The 19,029-nt window shown below is 50.5% G+C and overlaps 1 protein-coding gene across 1 annotated transcript in view; it reads right to left on the bottom strand.

Moving 5' to 3' along the window:
* NAV2 (neuron navigator 2) overlaps window positions 1-17,428 on the bottom strand; it is a 741,507-nt gene extending 724,079 nt beyond the window's left edge. The window contains exons 1-2 of the mRNA XM_047878314.1: window positions 17,362-17,428; window positions 11,628-12,283 (exon numbers count right to left, since the gene is read on the bottom strand). Of these exons, the coding sequence (XP_047734270.1) occupies window positions 11,628-11,702 (75 nt within the window). The 5' untranslated portion in view covers window positions 11,703-12,283; window positions 17,362-17,428. The remainder of the gene's footprint in view (window positions 1-11,627; window positions 12,284-17,361) is intronic.
* Window positions 17,429-19,029: the final 1,601 nt, after the last annotated feature.

Raw genomic sequence — 19,029 nt, 5'->3', positions numbered from 1 at the left:
GGGGGTGGATAATAGATTCACAATAATAAAACTAGGTCTTCCCAGTTAAGACACCCCATACACATAAAAACATACAATTGCAGGACATTTACCTCTAAGCACTCCTTCCAGACACTCTCCAATCACAAAACCAAAGATAAGGAAAACCTTCTCCTTTCTAACATGCTCTATGTCACTGAGTCCAATAGAGAATCAGAGGACAGCCCTAACTTTCTCTCTTTACCTGCCTCCAACCCATTCAGAAGGTTGGCTCTCATTCATTTGTTCATTCATTCATTCAACATCTATTTACTGACCGCCTACCTCGTGCCAAACAATGTAGCATGTGTTAGGAATATGGAAATGAAACTGAGTGGCTGAGGAAGAAGAAAGACTTCATGCAATTGATTAAATTCAGGTTTATACAAGTGAGATGCATGCGATGTACAAACTAATTCTTTGTTGTACCTTTTACCCTCATGAAGATTCTCCCATGTCCTTAAGCATTTTTGCTTCTTGTGTTTTTAATTATATCAGTGGAAAAATAGAAATATTTTAACTTAAACTTAGAATCATATGCTCCAAGGTAGCCTCTAAAAAACCCACCCGTCAGTGGGCATGGGGGGTACCAGAGGAACCTCACTCCCCTACCTAAGAAACTAGCAAACGCCTAGTTTCTGAACATAAAGGCACTATGTTCCCGGACGTCCAGATTGGTACTTCTCTGAAACCCTCACAAAAGATGAAAGACGTAGGACCCTGCCAGTTGTAACTGAGATGGTGACTCCTGTCCCTGAAGTGCCACTGTGATCCCAAAGGTGCAAGGGAGCATGGATGTAGGAAATGGACAAGGCTTTGAGTAACCTTGTCTGCATTACTCAGCTTAGCCAAGGGAGAAATCCCCACATACACCCCAACATACTTCTCGACCTCCCCCTCCAATGCATCCAGTTACACAGCCCGGGCTCATTCCCCGAAGGACCCTGTGGCACCACCTTGCTCTGGCCCCACCAGCCACCTGCCCCCATCCTAATCCTTGCCTCTGCTTCCCCCCTCCTCCCCACGCCACCTGGGAAAGTGCACACAAAGCTTCCGTCGCTCCCGCCTCTCCTTGGAACAGGCTGCATTATACAAACATCCACTCTTGCTCTGCCATCCGCATCTCGTCCCATTCTCTTCCCAACCCCCACCTCCCTCTCTAATTATCCCAAAGAGAAGGAAGATTAAAAATTAATGCCCTGAGGATGGGAGTCAGAGATGTCATTATTTTGATTCACACTGCAGGCATGGAAAAATCTGATCTAAGCTTTAGGAGCAAAGTAACAGAGGACAGGATTGGGAAAACCTTGATTAATTGGAACTCACCTCTACGTAACCAGATTTTTATCTTTCCTGGCACTGGGGTTTTAAAGGATGCCACAAAGTGGAAAGAATGAAATTCATAAAATATATTCAAGGAAAAGATGCAATGTACGGGCGCGGGGGGGTGTCTTGGAATCACACAAAAGGTTTAGCCTAACTCAAATACGCCAGATTCCTGTAAACTGTAATTTAATGTGTGGAATGATGAGGCCAAGGTAGTTCCTACAGGATTGCTACCACAAAGGAAGATTTTGATGTTTTCACTGCTTGTACTCTAAAGCAAAACAGCAGACTTTCCTTTAGGAAGATGTGCAGTAACAAAAGTTTGAACTAGAAGGAATGCTATGTGACCTTCAGTTAGCCAGAAAAGTAAACTCGAATGAACTAGCAGCAGTCGCCCAATCTCCCCCACCCCCCCCCATCTTATTCTCCAAATGTGCCACTTAAAGGGTTTTGCCAAATGAGCAAAGAGAAACATATGAGGAGAATTCTAAGAGCTATCATTTAATACTTAAATGTGTGCTAAGTGCTGCGTTAAATAGTTCAAGTGTATTATATCTCATAATCCTCACCAAAGGTTTTATTATTATCACCCTAATTTTCAAGGTGAAGCGGCACAGGCTGAAAGGATAAATACATTAGCCAAGGTAATAAGGTCCCAAGGTTGTGTTGTTAACAAATACCAAACAACCCAGGTGACATTGCCACTCGTCCCCTCCCGTTTAAAACCACACTTTTGAAAGTTTAAGAAAGGTATGAATGTGACACAGTACAGACCAACGGTAAAAAGTGAAGTTTAAAGAGATCAGATCTGGGGCGCCTGGGTGGCTCAGTCGGTTGAGCGGCTGACTTTGGCTCGGGTCATGATCTCGTGGTCCGTGAGTTCGAGCCCCGCGTCGGGCTCTGTGCTGACAGCTCAGAGCTTGGAGCCTGTTTCAGATTCCGTGTCTCCCTCTCTCTGACCCTCCCCCATTCATGCTTTGTCTCTCTCTGTCTCAAAAATAAATAAACGTTAAAAAAAATAAAAAAAAAAAAAGAGAGATCAGATCCGTAAAAGGGCTTTCACAGATATGCCAACCCCAGGTACCTACATAAGGGTACCAGCTGGAGAGTTGGCTACATGAATCTTGCAGATAAATGGGAATGGCCACCTATGAGGTGCCTGGGTTATCATTCAACATCTAGCACCGAAAGGTCCAAAAAATAACTTAACTTTACCAGCATCTTTAAAATTGAGCCCCCAAAATGCCAAGTCTTCTTTCCCAATGAAAAATTAAACGTCAGCAGTCATTTCTGCTGATTGAAGAAGGCAGTGTTATTCCCTGGAAAGTGACCCTAAACTGGAGGAGAAAAGGACAAGAGATCTTCGCCTTTACCTGGTGTGTGACCTTGGACAGGTCAGGTCACTTGTTCCTGCCTCGCTTACGACAGTGCAGGAGATCACAGGGCATCCAGGATGCATTAGAGAGTCATGATCCAAAGAGCCATTGGGCTATTAGACATAGAAGGGAGGCTCTAAAGCCTCGGGATCCATATCACCTAGGACAGGAGGGAACCATATCCAGTTGCTGGCCAAATTCTATTCCTCCAATTCTGACCCCCTGTATCTGTGCTCAATTTCCCCTTCCCTGTGTCCCAGCCCCAGAGTAGAAGCATATCACCGAGTGCCTACATTACTCCTGTGGCCTCCTAACCGGTCTCTTTGATCCCAGGCTCTCTCAGCTACACTGCTACCCACACTCCTTCTGATCTGCCCCAGTTTATCCTAAAACCTTCCCAAGTACCCCTTTCACCCAATCCCCAGTTCTGAAGCCTGGAGTGATTTCTCAGTGCCTACAGGATAAAATCCCCACTGTTTCCATGGGCTGTCCCATCTCGCCATTCTCCTTCCTCAACCTTTTCACTCATACAATTGCTCATTAAACAAATATTTACAAAATACGCACCAGGCGTCAGGCAGTGTGTCAGATGCTAGGGAACAGATTTAGTATCTGCCCTCAGGGAGCTTACAGTCAGGGTTGTTGTAGGAAAAATACCTTTAGCCAACTCTCTCTCTCTCTCTCTCTCTCTCTCTCCTCTCTCTCTCCCTCTCTGTCTCTGTCTCTGTCTCTGTCTCTCTGTATACCAGCGTATTTGCTAGGGCAACCATAATAAGATACCACTAACTGGGTGGCTGAAACAGAAGTTTACTATCTCACAGTTCTGGAGGCTGGAAGTCAAGATCAAGGTATCAGCAGGTTGGTTTCTCCTGTGGCCTCTCCCCTTGGTCTGCAGACAGTTGCCTTCTTGCTACACCCTCACGTGGCCCTTCCTCCGTGCACAGGCACCCCTGCCATCTCTTCCTCTTATAAGGACACCAGTCACAGTGGATTAGGGCTCCACCCTTATGACCTCATTTAGCCTTAATTACCTCTTTAAAGGCCATGTCTCCAAATACAGCCACATGGCGGGGTTAGGGCTTCACCTATGAACTTGGGGGTGACACAACTCAGTCCACCATGGGACCTGCTTATGTAGTCCTTCCTCCAGTCTGCTTCTCACTAGGGAAGCCTCCCCTGACCTCTTCAAACCAGACGTCCCAAATGTCACTGCTGGTTGAACTGACTCCTCCAGGATACTGAAAGTGCTAAGAGATTGGGGACAGTATCTAAGCTCATCATTATGACTCCAGGGCTCCATGCTATGGCTGACTTGGGACATAGTAGGTACTCAATAAATAGTAAATAACACACGTGGGATGGATGAATGAATGAATGAATGAATGAGACTGATCTCGTATTGTGTCACATTCTCTCCTTTGAAATGAAGGCAGGGCGTTGGCCTGACCCCTTTGCTGTCCCCTCTCCTCCTATACCTGAATAGGGCCCCAAAACTTACTGAACCGAGTTATGTCTGGCTACCGTCTTTTTCCATCCTTCTTCAATGACACGTGAAATCCGCTGTGGTAGGTCTTGGGTGTCCATCCGTGGAGCACTTGGTTACCACCCCCTCCACTGATGCCAGGAAGACAGGCAGGCCTTCCGGGAGGGAGCTGTCAGGAGGCAGATCAACTTGTAACTGCTGCTACCTCGGGCTCCAAAGGCACAGCAGCCCAGGCTGAAGACTAAGCATTTCAGCTCATCTGGAAAGAGCTCCAGGCCCTGCATCCTCACCGGATGCGTGAGCATCCATGTGTCCACAGCCCTGCCCACGCTGGCAGCACCTCAGAGTTCAGATCACTAGGGCAGAGGAGAATTCTTCTAATGCTGCTCAGCCTCATTACAGCCTTTGACCGACCTTGGGGAGGGTGGGGTGGCTTGTAGTGCTGATGTGATGAATAATATGGACATAGTTCCCAAACGAGCAAACACCTGTAAGGTGTCACAAAGCCAATCCTGCTATGGAGTATATATATATGTGTGCGTGTGTGTGTGTGTGTGCGCGTGTGTGTATGCACCCATGTATATACATACGTATGACTGCAACGAAGTTGGAAGAAACGATTTTCAAAGCAAAATCTGGTTTTAAAAAGTGTAGAGATATAACCCTAATGGCAAGGTAAAATGACAGTGAGGTGCTACAGTCAAGGGGCTTGGAGAGCCCCTTCATCGCAGCTTTTGTATCTGTAAAATGGGTTAATAATATCTACATCAAGATCTAAGCGAGAGAAAACAAAAGGGGTGTCTACTACACTCTGCAGTACCCAGCGATTGTTCAATGGGATCCTTTCCCTCTCCTGAGCCTATTCATCTAATTTCTCAATCCTTTTTGAAAAATTCACCGAGTTTAATCACGTGTGCTTGGGAAATGACCTTTAACTACGTGTGTCTTGATTTCCTTCTTTGTCTGAAAATACACGACACCTGCTTGAGCCTGCTGGTGCAAACCGAGTCAAGAGCCCTTCTGTGGAGACAAACAATCAGAAGATGTCATGACGTCAAACCCCCTCCAAGCTCCCTCCAGCCACCGAAGTGCCAAAGCTTAGCAACATCTTAGATTCACCCCCCGCCCTGCCTCTGTCGGTCTGGTGACCAGTCTAGCCATGAACCCCAACTCTCCTGCTTCTTCCTTCAAAACGTTCCTTCACTCTACCCCTTTCTTCTATTCCACTCACCAGACCCAACCAATCTGTCCTCTTTTAATCAAACATATCAATCACCGCACAGAACTCCTAACCATCTCCTTGAATCCGATTTCTCCCTCTTCTTTCTATACGAGTGGACATACTAAGCCAGCCACTTTGAAAGAGCAGATCCAGCTTTAGGACCACAGGAAAAGAGGAATCTCAAAGCAACCATGTTCAACCAATGTTTTGGGGGGCCTACTGTCTGCCAGGGGATGGAGAGATGGATGAAGCTGTTCCCTTCTCCAGTGAGTCGATAATCTGGGGCAGGGGTGTGACATGTGTAAAAGCATCTGGGCCGCGAAGAAAATGGGGTGAACTGTTAACTCTGGCAGCACTTGAGTGAGGTATAGGAACATGGGGAGGATCCACTCTTTTTTTTTTTAATATTTTTTAAGTCTATTTATTTTGAGAGAGAGCAAGTGTGTGAGCAGAGATGGGCAGAGAGAGAGAGAGAGAGAGAGAGAGAGAGAGAGAGAGAGAGAGAATCCCAAGCAGCCTCCATGCTGTCAGTGGAGAGCCCGACGCAGGGCTCGAACCCACAAACCGAACCGTGAGATCATGACCTGAGCCAAAATCAAGAGGCGGACGCTTAAGTGACTGAGCCACCCAGGCTCTCTAAGGAGGATCCATTCTTCACAGAGGATGGATGAGGGGCCTCGAGGGGGCGCCGTCCAGGGGGACACAACGCATAAGCAAAGTCTCAGGAGTAGGAGGAAATGGGCAGGTTGTTCACAGAAGAGCAGTCAGAGTCTGGCAAGAGGACTGAGTAAGAGACACTGGGCGACTATGACGGTCACAGCAGTCCCCTCTTACCGATTACTTACTACGTGCCAGGCACGGTGCGAAGCACCTTACAACCTATGAGTAAATACCACTAGGAGCAAAGCTCAGGGAGGTTACAAAACTTCTCCAGGCTTGAAGCTGAGGTCAACAAGACTCCAATGAGAGTCAAACTTTTACCCATTACACGCCAGAAGTTGGCCACAGCGTAAAGTGCCAGGAGCGGAGGAGAGTGTCTTCTTCGGAGGAAACGGTGGGGAAATCATTAACTAGGATATAATAGCTGGATTCCAGGAAGACTAATCTGGCCAGGAGCGGAGGATGGACCAAAGAAGAAATGGAGACTTCTCCAGGAGAAGCCAGGAGACTATGCTACCAACCAGGCAAGAATTCTCCAATCTGAAACTCGGTAGCGAGATCAGAAAGAGGAAAAAGAGCCCCCAGATACATGGTGGCTTAAGAGCAAGTGTCCCTGATGACTGTGTGGAAAAGTAGTGAACTTGGCTGTGGGGCAGGGTGGGGGGGCGGTGCGGGGAGGGGCAGGGCAAAAGGCAAAAGATGATTCTGAGTGCAACCACAGGTGACAGGGAAGTTGGGGACGCCGTTAATAAAAACGAAGAGGAGAACCTGATAGGGCAGTAGGATAATATATTCCCCTCTGCAGGGCAGGATTTGGCAATCCAGAGCAGTTCAGCCAACCTTGGAGATTTTAATTACACTAAGCCCGAGTTCACCCTCTCCAAAGTCATTTTTTAAAACACTGTCTCCAGGATGCTTTCATGCTGAGAAGCTGACAGCCAGGAGAATTCACACTAAGCCATCTTTGTCACCACTCAGTCATCAAGTATCTTAAGAACCCCTGAACAATTCTTATTTTACAGTGTTCATCCTCTGTGGGAAAGCTCCATCTGTGAAGGACAAACTTCTAAGGAGGAGTAGAGAAAAATCAATCAAAGAGTCATTCCCCTGACTGATCAATAGGTGTCTGTCAGGGAAATTTTACTTCTCCCATCTATGCGAGGTAAGTGGGTTCTTACCGCACTGAACAATACTTACCTCACTGAATTCCTGTCCGTAGCAATTTGCAGCCCTGTGCCTCTCTGGGTTTTTCCTGACTTCAGCACAGAATTTAAATTTGACAAGTGCTGGGGAATGCACGGGACCTACTGCCCAGAGTGATGCCAAGAGGAGTCCCCCGAGGGGAAGTTCTGAATGGAACCCATCTAAGTGGCATGATGAGAGTGGGCACGTGCACATCTAAAATCAGCCATCTGATTGTCCCATGGCCAGCTCCTTCTTATCAGTGAGGTCTCCAGTCACAAGCACTTCCTCAGGGAGGCATCCCCTCCACTCCACTAAGTCACACCCTCTTGGGAGCAAAGAATTGTCTGTGTCTTGATCTGTATGGTAGCTACACAGATGTATGAGAGGTATAAAAATTCACCGAGCTGTAAACTTAAGAAGCATGCACTTTACCGATGTAAGTCACCCCTCTATTAAAAAGGAAGTGAAAACTGATTATAAATATGAAATCCACCCCTCCCTCACCCATTACACCACTATGCCCTATTTGTTTTCTTTAGAGCATGAACCATTGTCCACAAATAAATGATGTAGTCAACTTGCCAGCCGCTTACTGTTCGGAGAGGCACGCCCCCAACACAGTAGCCGCTAGTCACATGTGTTTATTTCAGTTTAAATAAACTAAATGAGATTTAAAATTAAGGTCCTCGGTCACACTAGCCACATCTCCATTGCTCCGTGGCCAGCTATGGCTAGGGGCTACTACATTGTATGGTGCAGAAATAGAACATTTCCATCGCTGCAGAAAGTTATACGGGACAGCGCTGGTCTAAAATGTAAGCTTCAGGACAGAGACCTTGTGTATCTAGTTTATCCCTAGCTCCTAGATGGTGCTTGGCACATGGAAGGCACTTATTATAAATACTTGTTGAAAAAAATGAATGAAGGAATTTTGCAGTGCCAAAAAAAAAATCAGAGAGCAAAAACAAAAACCTGGAAACATTCTAAATGTACATCTCCGAGGGATTATTCAAATAAACATCAGCACATCCTACAATGGAACTCTATTTAGTAATTAAAAGGCACGGGAAGGTGTGTATGTAGTGACTCAGACAGAGATGCACACTATATTAAGTGAAAAAGCAAGTTTCTTAAAAATATGTACAATGCGATTCCATTTTTATTAAGCAACACAAACTAACATAGTCAGGAGTGGTATATATCAAACTGTTAATAGCGGTCAGTGCTGGATAGAATTAGAGAGAAGAGGAATTTTCACTCTGTATTCTTCTGTAATGTTTGAATGTGTAATGAGGATGTATTACTTGAGGGTTTCTTTTTTAAGATTTAAGACAAAATCACATGCAACCCTCTAAGAACAAAAAAAGACTCCCGCATTGCAAACTGTCCCAAGGATATACAGAACAGTACTTAAATAATTACCAAGTGCCAAATTCCTTACCAGCTTTATTTCATTTAATCTTAACAACCCTGCAATTAAATACTACCATCCTCTGTTAAAAATGTAGAATCTAGGGGCGCCTGGGTGGCGCAGTCGGTTGAGCGTCCGACTTCAGCCAGGTCACGATCTCGCGGTCCGTGAGCCTGGAGCCTGTTTCCGATTCTGTGTCTCCCTCTCTCTCTGCCCCTCCCCGGTTCATGCTCTGTCTCTCTCTGTCCCAAAAATAAATAAATGTTGAAAAAAAAATTTTAAAAAAAATGTAGAATCTAAACATCAGAGAGGTTAAATAGCTTTCCCAGGGTTGCACAGCTAGCATGCAGCAGCACATTGGGCATCTGAACCCAGCTTTCTGGGGTCAGCAGCTCATGGCGCTCTTTATACAGAAAGCACAGGCAAATACCACCAAGAGGAGCCCAAAACTAGCCACTCCATCTATATGAAACCCCAAACAAGGGCCAAGCTACACTGAGTTGCATGAAACCAACCAAACCCTAGAGAAAGTGACTTGTGCTGCTCAGGACAATAGGAAATATATCAAAATTGAAGCTAATCGCCCTCCCTCTGCCTTGTCCCCCTAGCTCCCCACCACGGTCCTACACACATACACGTGCACAACACGCACACATATGTGCACACACGCACACTTACATGCATGCACACACACATACGTGCACCCACATGCATGCACGAGCACACACACATGCACACATGCACACATGCACGCACACACACAAACTGACAGCAATGCCACAAGGATCAGGTGCCAATGAACGCCTGGTAACTTAAGCATGCTGGTGGAGACTTCCCAGCTCCCAGGCAGATGCCTTGATTGTGCCTTTGTTGGATTCTGAGCCAATCCCCCCTGAAGAGAGTTTTCAGCTCACCCGAGATATCTGAGCCAAAACGCTGCAGAGTCGCCTTTCAGCTCCGTGGACAAGACATTCCAGGCTGCACGCCGGGAGGCTTGTTTAGCTTCACACTTGACGCAAATGGGGTGTGTGTTTACCCACAAACACACACATGCACACACCAACAGAAGCTGCCGCCGCCACCAACAGAAGCTGCCGCGGTGGCAGTATTTCTAGAAGCCCAGAAACTGTACTCGAGCAAAACTGTACTTGAGCAAGACAGAACGGGATCCCGATGCCTATCGGGAAAAACAATCTCACTCCTCCTCAGCAAAGTTTCAACCACAGCCTGGAAAAGTCAGTAGGAGATGAAATGTAATACTCTAGTAAGCCTTATTTTGCCAGCGCAAGTGAGAGCTCACTCAAGCGTAGAGAGTCATTAAAATGGATCTTACATATATCATTATAAATTTAATAATCGCCATGACGGCTAGAGTTCAAGTTAAAATGAATGTCAGCTGAGCATGACCAATTGATGTTGCCCCAGCTGCTGCAGAGCCTCACTTGGGGTTATATTCTACTTGCAGAGGCTCCATAGTACATGTGGACCCAACACAGCCAGAGCCAAGAACACAGATGGGAAACGCAGACATCCGCACCTAGCCAAGGAGAGGCCGTCATAATTGCATATTATCTCGGTGTACCAGCCCAATTAAAATTTTCTACAGTGTCAGAGGTCCCAAATGTTCCTCCGCTAAGTGTCTGGATACCAAACTTGGCTAACCCTTCGTAAAATGCAGTCAATCTCAGGTTCTGTTCACAACAATTACCGATTGTCCTCCAGTCTCTCAGAAAGCTCCTGCAGAAATAGGAGCAGACAGACCCAGCAGGTTATACACTGAGTAAGTCAAACACCACAAAACAAATTTACTTATCTAGGCGCCTAAGATAGTGGGCATTCTTCCTGCATTAATGGTAAGTGTAGTTTCAGGAATGGAGTATTTTTCTTTAGGAATGGAGTCAGTATCTATGGTTATAAAATGTAATTTGTTTCCGTTGACTTTTATCCTTTGAAAGTCAGAGCGAAACCCCATCCAAAATCCTTTCCACGCGCGTGCGCGCGCACACACGCGCGCACACACACACACACACACAGCCATCTAAATTACAGGCAAAAGTTGTAAGGCTAATTTTCGCCTCCACTTGTTTTTCTCCAGGAAGAAATGGTCTTTGGGAAACAGGAGAGGAATACTCCACTCCACACCAAGAGATCACCAGAAGTTTTTCTGACATCCACAACATTTCAAAGGAAATATCGGAAATTATTTTCAGATTAACACGGACTCTGGCTCTGCTTGAGCTGCATTTAACCCTTGCCATCGCCTGGTCCTCGCAGTTCCCCTGGGAGTGAGGAGACACAGCTTTGGCTTTCTTTCGAGACAACCAGCCACTCAGTGCTACTCCTGAATGTGTCTGGCTTTTAAAGGCAACTTGAACTTTAACCGGTAGACACGGGTCCTGGGTGACTGCAGCTTTCAGACCGATGACAGCAAATGACCCACACTCAACAGGCCTTTTTAAATGGCTGTGACATTCTCATAGATGGGGCCAAAGCCTGGAGTAGGATATGTTTTTGATCCGTAAACACAAGAGCCAGCAGACCACGCGGAGCATAACTCAAACGAAACCACTGCTGTCAGGAGCGCCATTTCCAAAAGGTGCTAAGAGTGTGTGAATCCCAAAGGGGGCTTCCGTGCAAACAAGCTCATATTCGACTTCGAGAGCACACCACTTTTTGTTAAGTCCTAGAGCAACAGCTTATAAATCTTTGACTTTCTGGCTTGCGGGCGAAATGCGGTTTTCTCCCCCTTCTTCCTCTGTCCCCTCGCGCACTTCAAGCCCAGCACTAGGACCTAGCAAATCAGGAGCCCCCACCCCGCCTGCTTCACCCGAGAAAGACAAGCAAGCATAACGAGGACACAAGGTTCTGACCACCACCTGGGTTCTCTGCATCGAGCTTAGCAATTCCAGCACCACAAGCCAAGAGACGGGAGTTCTACCCACTCACCCTCTTTTGATCTTCCAGTCCGTGGGTGACCAGCTTTCTCTTCTGCTGTTGGCTGGCCTCAGAAACCGGTTCCATTTCCCAGGAACAAAATCCCTCTCTCCTTCAGCGAGGCTTCCAAATCCACGGAGGAGGAAAATATCCCAGGCAAAAGGGGCGCATGCACGCGGCCGGACACGGCCCTCTCCAGCCGAGGAAACGCACGCGACCCTCTTCAAAGGTCTTCCCGACTTCTTAAAACCCACTCGGGGACCTCACTCGCCATCACTGCCTCAGCAATGAGGGCGGCTGCTGCTGGCATGGTGCGAGCTGGGAATTGGGGCTTTACTTCAGTTCCGAGACCGGCTTCCTGAGAGCCCAGGGGACAGATCTGGGCAAAGACGAGTCCATGTCCTGGGGCACGTGCCACATTACTGCCCCTGAAATCCTTTCCCTCACTGTCTCCTTGGCACCGATAATTTATATGTCAGTAACGATGTAAATGGGCATTTAATCCACCGCGCTGATAGCATCCACATCCCTCTCCGGCAGCCCCCGACTCCCATAAATCACCGCCGACGCTGCTCGAAAAGCCGCCCCTCACAGTTCCTGCGAGCGTTCATCACAGAGGCTGCTCCCCTCCCGGGCTGTCGTCTTTCTTCATGGAGTCAGACCCATACCTGAGGAGACAACGTTCAACAGATTTGTCTTCCGTGGAAGAACTCAGGTGTGAGCTGTCTTGCCCACCATCTGGAGCCCCAACCAAGCAATAGCCGGCGGTCTTGCTCCGAGCCCCTCAGCACCCCCAGCACATCCATGGACGAGCAACCGGGGGGCCTCATGGGGTCCCCCACTCCTCCTGGTGAGAGGCACACAGAGGACCCTGTTCTTGAAATCGGCGCACCAGAGCCTGAAATGGCTTATCTTTCAAACCCGGGGCGGGGCGTGCGTCACCATCACCACCACAGGAATAAGGCACCCAGGTAGGATGAGCCAGGGAAGCAGGGGTCTGTGAAGCAAAAAGCCATCACCATTTCCCCCTCGGTTACAGCTGCGGAGGCGGCGTGTGGCCGGCGGGATGCCAGGGTCGCCGGGGAGGCGAAAAAGAGCAGCCTCGATCAGCTGAGGGCTGAAAGGCGACTGTGCTACCGAGCTGCTGCGTTCCCCGCCTTGGAACCTGCAGGCAGAGCAGGCACCCAGTCACCTCCCGGCTGACGTCACAGAAGCTTGAAGGGACAGGGAGGGAGGAGAGGGGAGGGACCTCCCCACCCAGGAACACGTTTCGCACGGGGTGTGCCCTTCCTCGGGCGCATCCCAGAGGTGGGAACGTATTTGAGAATTCCCATGAAGAGGCACCAACGCATAATTATGAATGCCTCTTCCCATACATCGCACCAGCAGTACCAGGGAAGAAAGAAAAAAGGGGGGAAAGCCCTTCCCTGCAAGGCATGAGTTTCTTGCCAGCGTTTCTAATCAACTCGCTGGCCATTCTACAATTCAGGCCGCGCCAGCCTCCGGGAGAGCTGTGGGCAGATCCGGCCGCAGTGGGCACGAGACAGAAGCCCTCAGACCATCCCTTGCAGCTGTCCTGACCGGTGGCTACTTTGGAATGAGGCCGGCGCCATCCCCTATCACAAAGGGCTTCCGCACGGCTCAATGCCAAAGCAGGTTAAAAGGGGGACAAGAGACTCAGCCACAAAGGGCTCGTGAGGAGGAAGAGGGGAAATGCTCCTCTCTCGGGGAGGGGAGAGAAGTGGCAGAAAGGTTGAAGGCTTGTCCTAAACCACAAAAGACACTCCACCAGAACAGATTTTGGCAAGTGAATTCCCAAGTCACAAATGCTCTGAATTTGGCAGGAATCGATGAGAACGAAATGTCCAGAGGAGGGGCACCTCCTTTAGCCAAGGGTGGCTGACATTAAAGGCAGCACGGGTGAGGCCCTCTGCTAGCCCAGGAGACAGCTCAGCTTCCACAGAGAAGGAGGCACCCTCTGGTTGCCCACCACCACTACCTCCAAAGCGCCCTCGAGGGATCCCCGGCAAAGGTGAAACCTCAGATCCGTGCTTTTTCATTCCAGGTCGCAAGGCAAATACATTCCGGCAAAAGTACCCTTTTCTGAATCTACACTGAGACCTCAAACTAGGAGGCTCAGGCAGATGTAGGTCTGAATCTCCGCAAGTGAACTCTTAAGCAAGTTACTTAAGCAAGTAACTTAACCGCTCTGAGCCTCAGTGTTCTCATCTGTAAAGCGGGGCTGATGATCGCACGCAAGAGTGGGAAGACGGATCACCTGCCGACAAAGGGCAGGTGAAATGTTCACCGCTAGCATGTATTGAATGCTTGTCACAGGGCAGGCACCGTCTACTGATTTACACATTCATTCATTCAGTTTATCTCTATCAAGGGCTTGTTGCCAGCTCTCTTGCCTCAGTGAGGGGTTCTTAGCTCTGTGTTAGAAATAACACAACGGATAAGGAAGGTCAAGTAAGTTAACTAAAGCCACACAGTAGGTTGCAGGGCTGAAATTTGAACCCAGATCTGACCTCACAGTCCTTGCTCATATCCGGGCCTCTTTGGCAGGATCACTGTTACTTGGCTTTTCACAAGCAGCCTGAATCCAGAGTCCACACTTTTTACAGCTCCTGGCTCTCCTCGTGACGAATAACAATAATTTTTTTAAAAAGACAGGTGCCAAAGGGCCTCCTACTTGGAAGGGGCTTCTCCAGAGGAACTGTTTCATTCACAGCGCTGGGCTCCTTCACTCTGCACCCGGCCCCAGCTCTCTCTCTCCCGGGTGAGACCCTGTCACATCCCATCAGGCCAGCCGGCGCACACGCCCCAAGTGCACATGGGGACAGACGTTCTCACCACAGAAATCCCTCCCCATCAGCGGGGAGTGAGAGGGTGTTCAACCCCTCCTGGGAGCCTTTTGTTGTTTTCTGGGAGCCAGTCTCCACCAGTTCTGGGGCCATTGCTGTCCTGGTGCTGGGGATGGTGGTGGAGGGGTGGAGGGTACGGGGTACCCAAGAAAGGGGACAGCAGAGATGCTGCTGTCAGCTAGCTGTTGTATCCAATCTGTTTCCCGATTCAGGAGGGAGGGCTTCCCTGGAGCAAGTCCTGATGTAAAATCTCTGGTTTCTCACTGCCCAGAGAAATCTCAGAAAGTTTAAACACACTTAAAACAAAAACAAAAACCTGAAAGGTAGGACTAAGAGAACATTTAATGGATTGTTGAACAAGCAACACATTTGCTGGAATGATCCCTCAATGCAGCAACATGTCACTAGCTTCTCTCTGTGCCATAAGTCAGCCAGGAGCAGCTGTAAGGGAAGGAGGAAGGAGGAGGAGTCTGGACCCAATTGCACCATCAGATGGGGGATGGGATATTTAGGGCAAGTCCCCGCCTCCCCCTTAAAGTCCAGAAGATAAATCTAGTCATATTGAAGACATCCTGAACACATTGTCAGGGCTTTCTCTGGCCTGGACCAAACACAGTCTCCAAAAAAGCTTCAACTTCCCATTCCACAGCGGCTCAAATCCTTCCTGCTTTCTGGGCAATCCCCGAGGGGGGAAAAAATTTAAGACTCTGTTTGGAGGTACAGTCCCAAATATGGGGGTCCGGGAAAGGATCTACTCTCAGATATAGAGGCATCCTTCCAAGAGGCCCACTGAGGTTCCTTCCTGCAATGAAACTCTATCCCTTGATAAATGCCAATTTGGGATTCCAGGTGCTAGACAAGCCACAGGCCAGGCCCGCCCAGGTAGAAGGCACTCCTTCCTTCCTTCCGCCTCTGCGTTAGAATTGTGAGCCCATTTTATATGGTTTCGTAAAACACCCTTAAATTCTCCAGAGTTTTTAAAACTGGGCAAAGCCCCCTTGGCTTTCTCGCCTCTCTCTCCCTCTCTAGCCCCACCAAACCTCCCTCTCCCAGGTGGCTGGAGACTGGGAAAACTGGTTTTAAACCTGGATTAAATGTTGGGAGAGGGGGGTTTTCGGCGGTGGCGAGAAAGGGAAGCCTGACCTGTTTCATCTTATAACTGTAGTTCAGTTTCTGAAACAAGGGTGCATCCGTCTTTCCAATGGTCTAATTAACACTCATCACCAACACAGCATTTTTAATTAGTCTTCAGTGCCAATAGGGGAAACGAGGAGCTTCTTGGAAACATAGGCTTTCATTAATCAATCAATAAATAAGTTACATAAGATGTAAGAAAGAGAGCCGAGGAACCAGGGTGGTTTCCAGGCTGGGTTTTTAATTGGGGTGGGTTTTTTTGTTTGTTTTTTTCTTTTTTGTTTTTCTCTCCCGAAGGGAGTCGGCCGAGCCGGCCGCTACTGCTAAGCCGGCGAGGAGGGCTGACCCAGCCACCAACCCCCGCCTTTATTTGCGCCCGGCAAGCGAGCGGAGCGTGCTCCCGCCTCTTCCCTGAAGAAAAGAAAGGATCACACACAAAAATAAGTCACTAGGGCCCCAGCTGGGCCGCGCGGGCTGCCTCTGCCGCCACCGGGGTCCCTTTGCCCGCAAGAAAGGAGCCGGCTCAGCGGAGCGCACACCCGGGAGGCGCCGCGGCTCCCGGCGCTCGGGCGCCCCCTCCCCGCCCGCGCCCTCGCCCCTCGGCCTGCGGCTACCCCCAGCGTGGGAGAGAGAACGCCGGGGAAAGGAGAGGCCCGGCCTCGCTGCCCCCGGCTCGGATCCACCTACACACACACACACACACACACACACACACACACACACACACACACACACGGATATGGACACAGGGAAGAGACTCAGCCACACACGGACACAGGCGTAGTAGACGCTCACAGAGATCCAGACATACACACACGTAGACTTAGAGGCACACACACACACCCAGATACCTACAGAAGCTGAGATCACACACCAGGATGCACACCCACCCAGAGAGGGTCACACGCAAACAGGTACCAGAGCGAGGTGGCTAGAAAACGGAGGCACAGACAGAAAACACGCGCGCGCGCACACCCACACACTCATAGGTACACAAGACAAGCATACAGAGAGGAAACACACGCACACAAAAACCGAAAATACACAGACATGCCGACAGAAGGAGCGGCAGAGATAATCAGACACAAGCACTCGGAGAGGGCGTTCACAGACACCCACGCCAACAGCAAACAGAGGGACCCAGACGTGAGGATACACCCAGAGATACAGTCAAGCAGAGGGGAACGCACAGAGGCACGCAGACACCAGACACCCGGAAACACGGGAACACGCACACGGAGATCCACCCAGCCTCGGGCACGCACACCCGGAGGGACGCACACCCACTCCGGCTGGGGGCGTGTGCCGCGCCGCCGAGGCGGGGAAAGTGCGCCGCGGAGCTCCAGCACCGCCTCGCAGCCCGGCGCCGCGCGCCCCAGCCCGCATCTGCCGGGGAACACTTTCCCAGCACGTTTCTGAACAAGGGCCCGCCGGCCGTCGGCGTGCACGGGTGGCTGAGCGCCCGCCCGCGGGGTCTCTGTGCTGCGGCCGCGCCGGCTGAGGAGGCCCCGACCCTCCGCCAGGGTCCCCAAGCGCAGGTGTGGCCCCTGCGCGGGTCGGTGCGGGGCCAGCCCACTCCCCACCGGCAGTCCCCGCCCTGCCCGGCCCCGGAGCCCAGCACAGAGCATCCCCAAGTCCTCTCCTCCCTGCTCGTCCCGTCGCACTGCAAACTTTCCCCCGGCCGCTCGTGGCGCGGGGCAGCCCGGCCCAGCCCTGCCCTGGGAGGCGGCGCGGCGAGCTCCTACCTGCGCCCACGCGGCTTCGCGGAGCCGCAGCCTCCAGCCGGTCTCGCACCGCGCTCCGGCCAGCGCTCCTCAGCCGGGGCCGCCGCCGCTGCCGCCGCTCCTTCCCCTCCGTTACCCGGGAAACCGCCTCCTCCTCCCTCCCGCCAACCAACCAACAACGTTCACATGGCGCCGCGCAGCCAATGGGCGACCTCGCCATCCCGGTCCCCTTGCAGGGTCCCGAGCCCTTTCCCAGGCTAGGGGACCGAAGAGAGAGGCATGGGCCTCTCTGGAGCTGCTGCTACTCAGAAGGTGGGCCCGGAGAGAGTTGAGGAAGGCTGGGTAGAGAGAATCATCCGGTCCTGCCTACTGGTGTCCTTCTTCTCCTGGACCTGACACTTTAAGGAAGACCTGCATCGCTGGAGAACCTGAGTCGACGTATGAGGTCACCTAGGTCAGTCTTCCACTAAATCCAGAAATCCTGGGGGCAGCTTCCCAACGGGGAGCTGTCCAGCCTATGAACACCTCTGGGGGGCAGGGGGAGCGGCTGGGTGGTGAGAGGGCTCACAATCTCCCATGCAATGCTTCGTTCTTCTTGTAGAGCTCTGACTGGGGGAACAAGTTCTTGCCAGCACGGACCTGAAGCCTGCCTCCATGCCAAGGTCCATTTCTGTTCTCTTGGACACGCAGAACGAGGCTTCCTGCCCAGCAAACAGTCAGGACTTCAGAAACTAGAAGGCAGTGCGTCCTACCCCCCCCCCCCCCCCCCCCCCCGTGAGCCTTCTTCAGAAACGTCTTCATTCATCTTCCGTCTTCCCTCAGGGCCACTGTGAAATCAGAGAGGTTTGTGCTCAGCTGTGTCTGTCCACTTCTCTTTCATGAGGTGGTCGAGTATGTAAGTCCCTGGAGAGGAGGAATCTCAGGATCCCAGCACTATTTGCAAATAAGATTCGAACTGGGAAAAAAAAAAAAAATCTCTCATCTCCTAAAACGAAGCCAGGCTCCAAAACATAGAGTACAAGGAGAGGTGCTAGGGTCCCTCCTATTTCATCCTCCAGTCAAAGCTTGCTCCATCAGGTGCAGGGTCCAAGGTGAGAAGGCAAGGAGCCATGTTGGTCCTGATAAGAGGGTGGCCCGCCCTTTCCAGAGCCCACAGATGCTACTAAGCCACACAGGGTCTGTCCACCAGCTCACCAAAACAGGAGCTTGGGACAGAGGCCAAAACGGAAGGCCAGTTCTACTGCTGGTCCCCTGGGTGAGCTGTGGGAGGTGATCCCAGCTCAGAAAGTAGGCGTGCCATCTGCCATCAGAACAGGAGGGACTGACGAGGCACACACACCGCTCAGCTCCAACTACCACTCCCCAGGTCTGGTGGTAGGAAAGGTGCTGGAGCCTCCCTATCCTGGGAGCAGAGGGCCCAGCTGTGAGACGGCCGCCATGAGGGAATCGCAGCAGGGGTGGGAGGCCACCTGTGCTCACGCTCACTCAAACGTGTACACACGCATTACACACCTGGGTCGTGCCCCAGAGCACCACACTTAGAACTGGAAAATGGTCTGCGGCCGTCCCACCCTCAACACGCCCGATCTCATCTCATCTCAGAAGCTAAGCGGGGTCAGGCCTGGTTAGTGCTTGGATGGGAGAATTGAAAAATGAAAACTGAAAACCATTTTCTTAGCCAATTCCTGC

This window comes from Prionailurus viverrinus, chromosome D1 (genome assembly GCF_022837055.1).
Source record: "Prionailurus viverrinus isolate Anna chromosome D1, UM_Priviv_1.0, whole genome shotgun sequence".
Classification (NCBI taxonomy): Eukaryota; Metazoa; Chordata; class Mammalia; order Carnivora; family Felidae; genus Prionailurus; species Prionailurus viverrinus.
The sequence above is the reverse complement of the archived record's forward strand: the minus strand, read 5'-3'. Positions and strand labels throughout refer to the sequence as shown.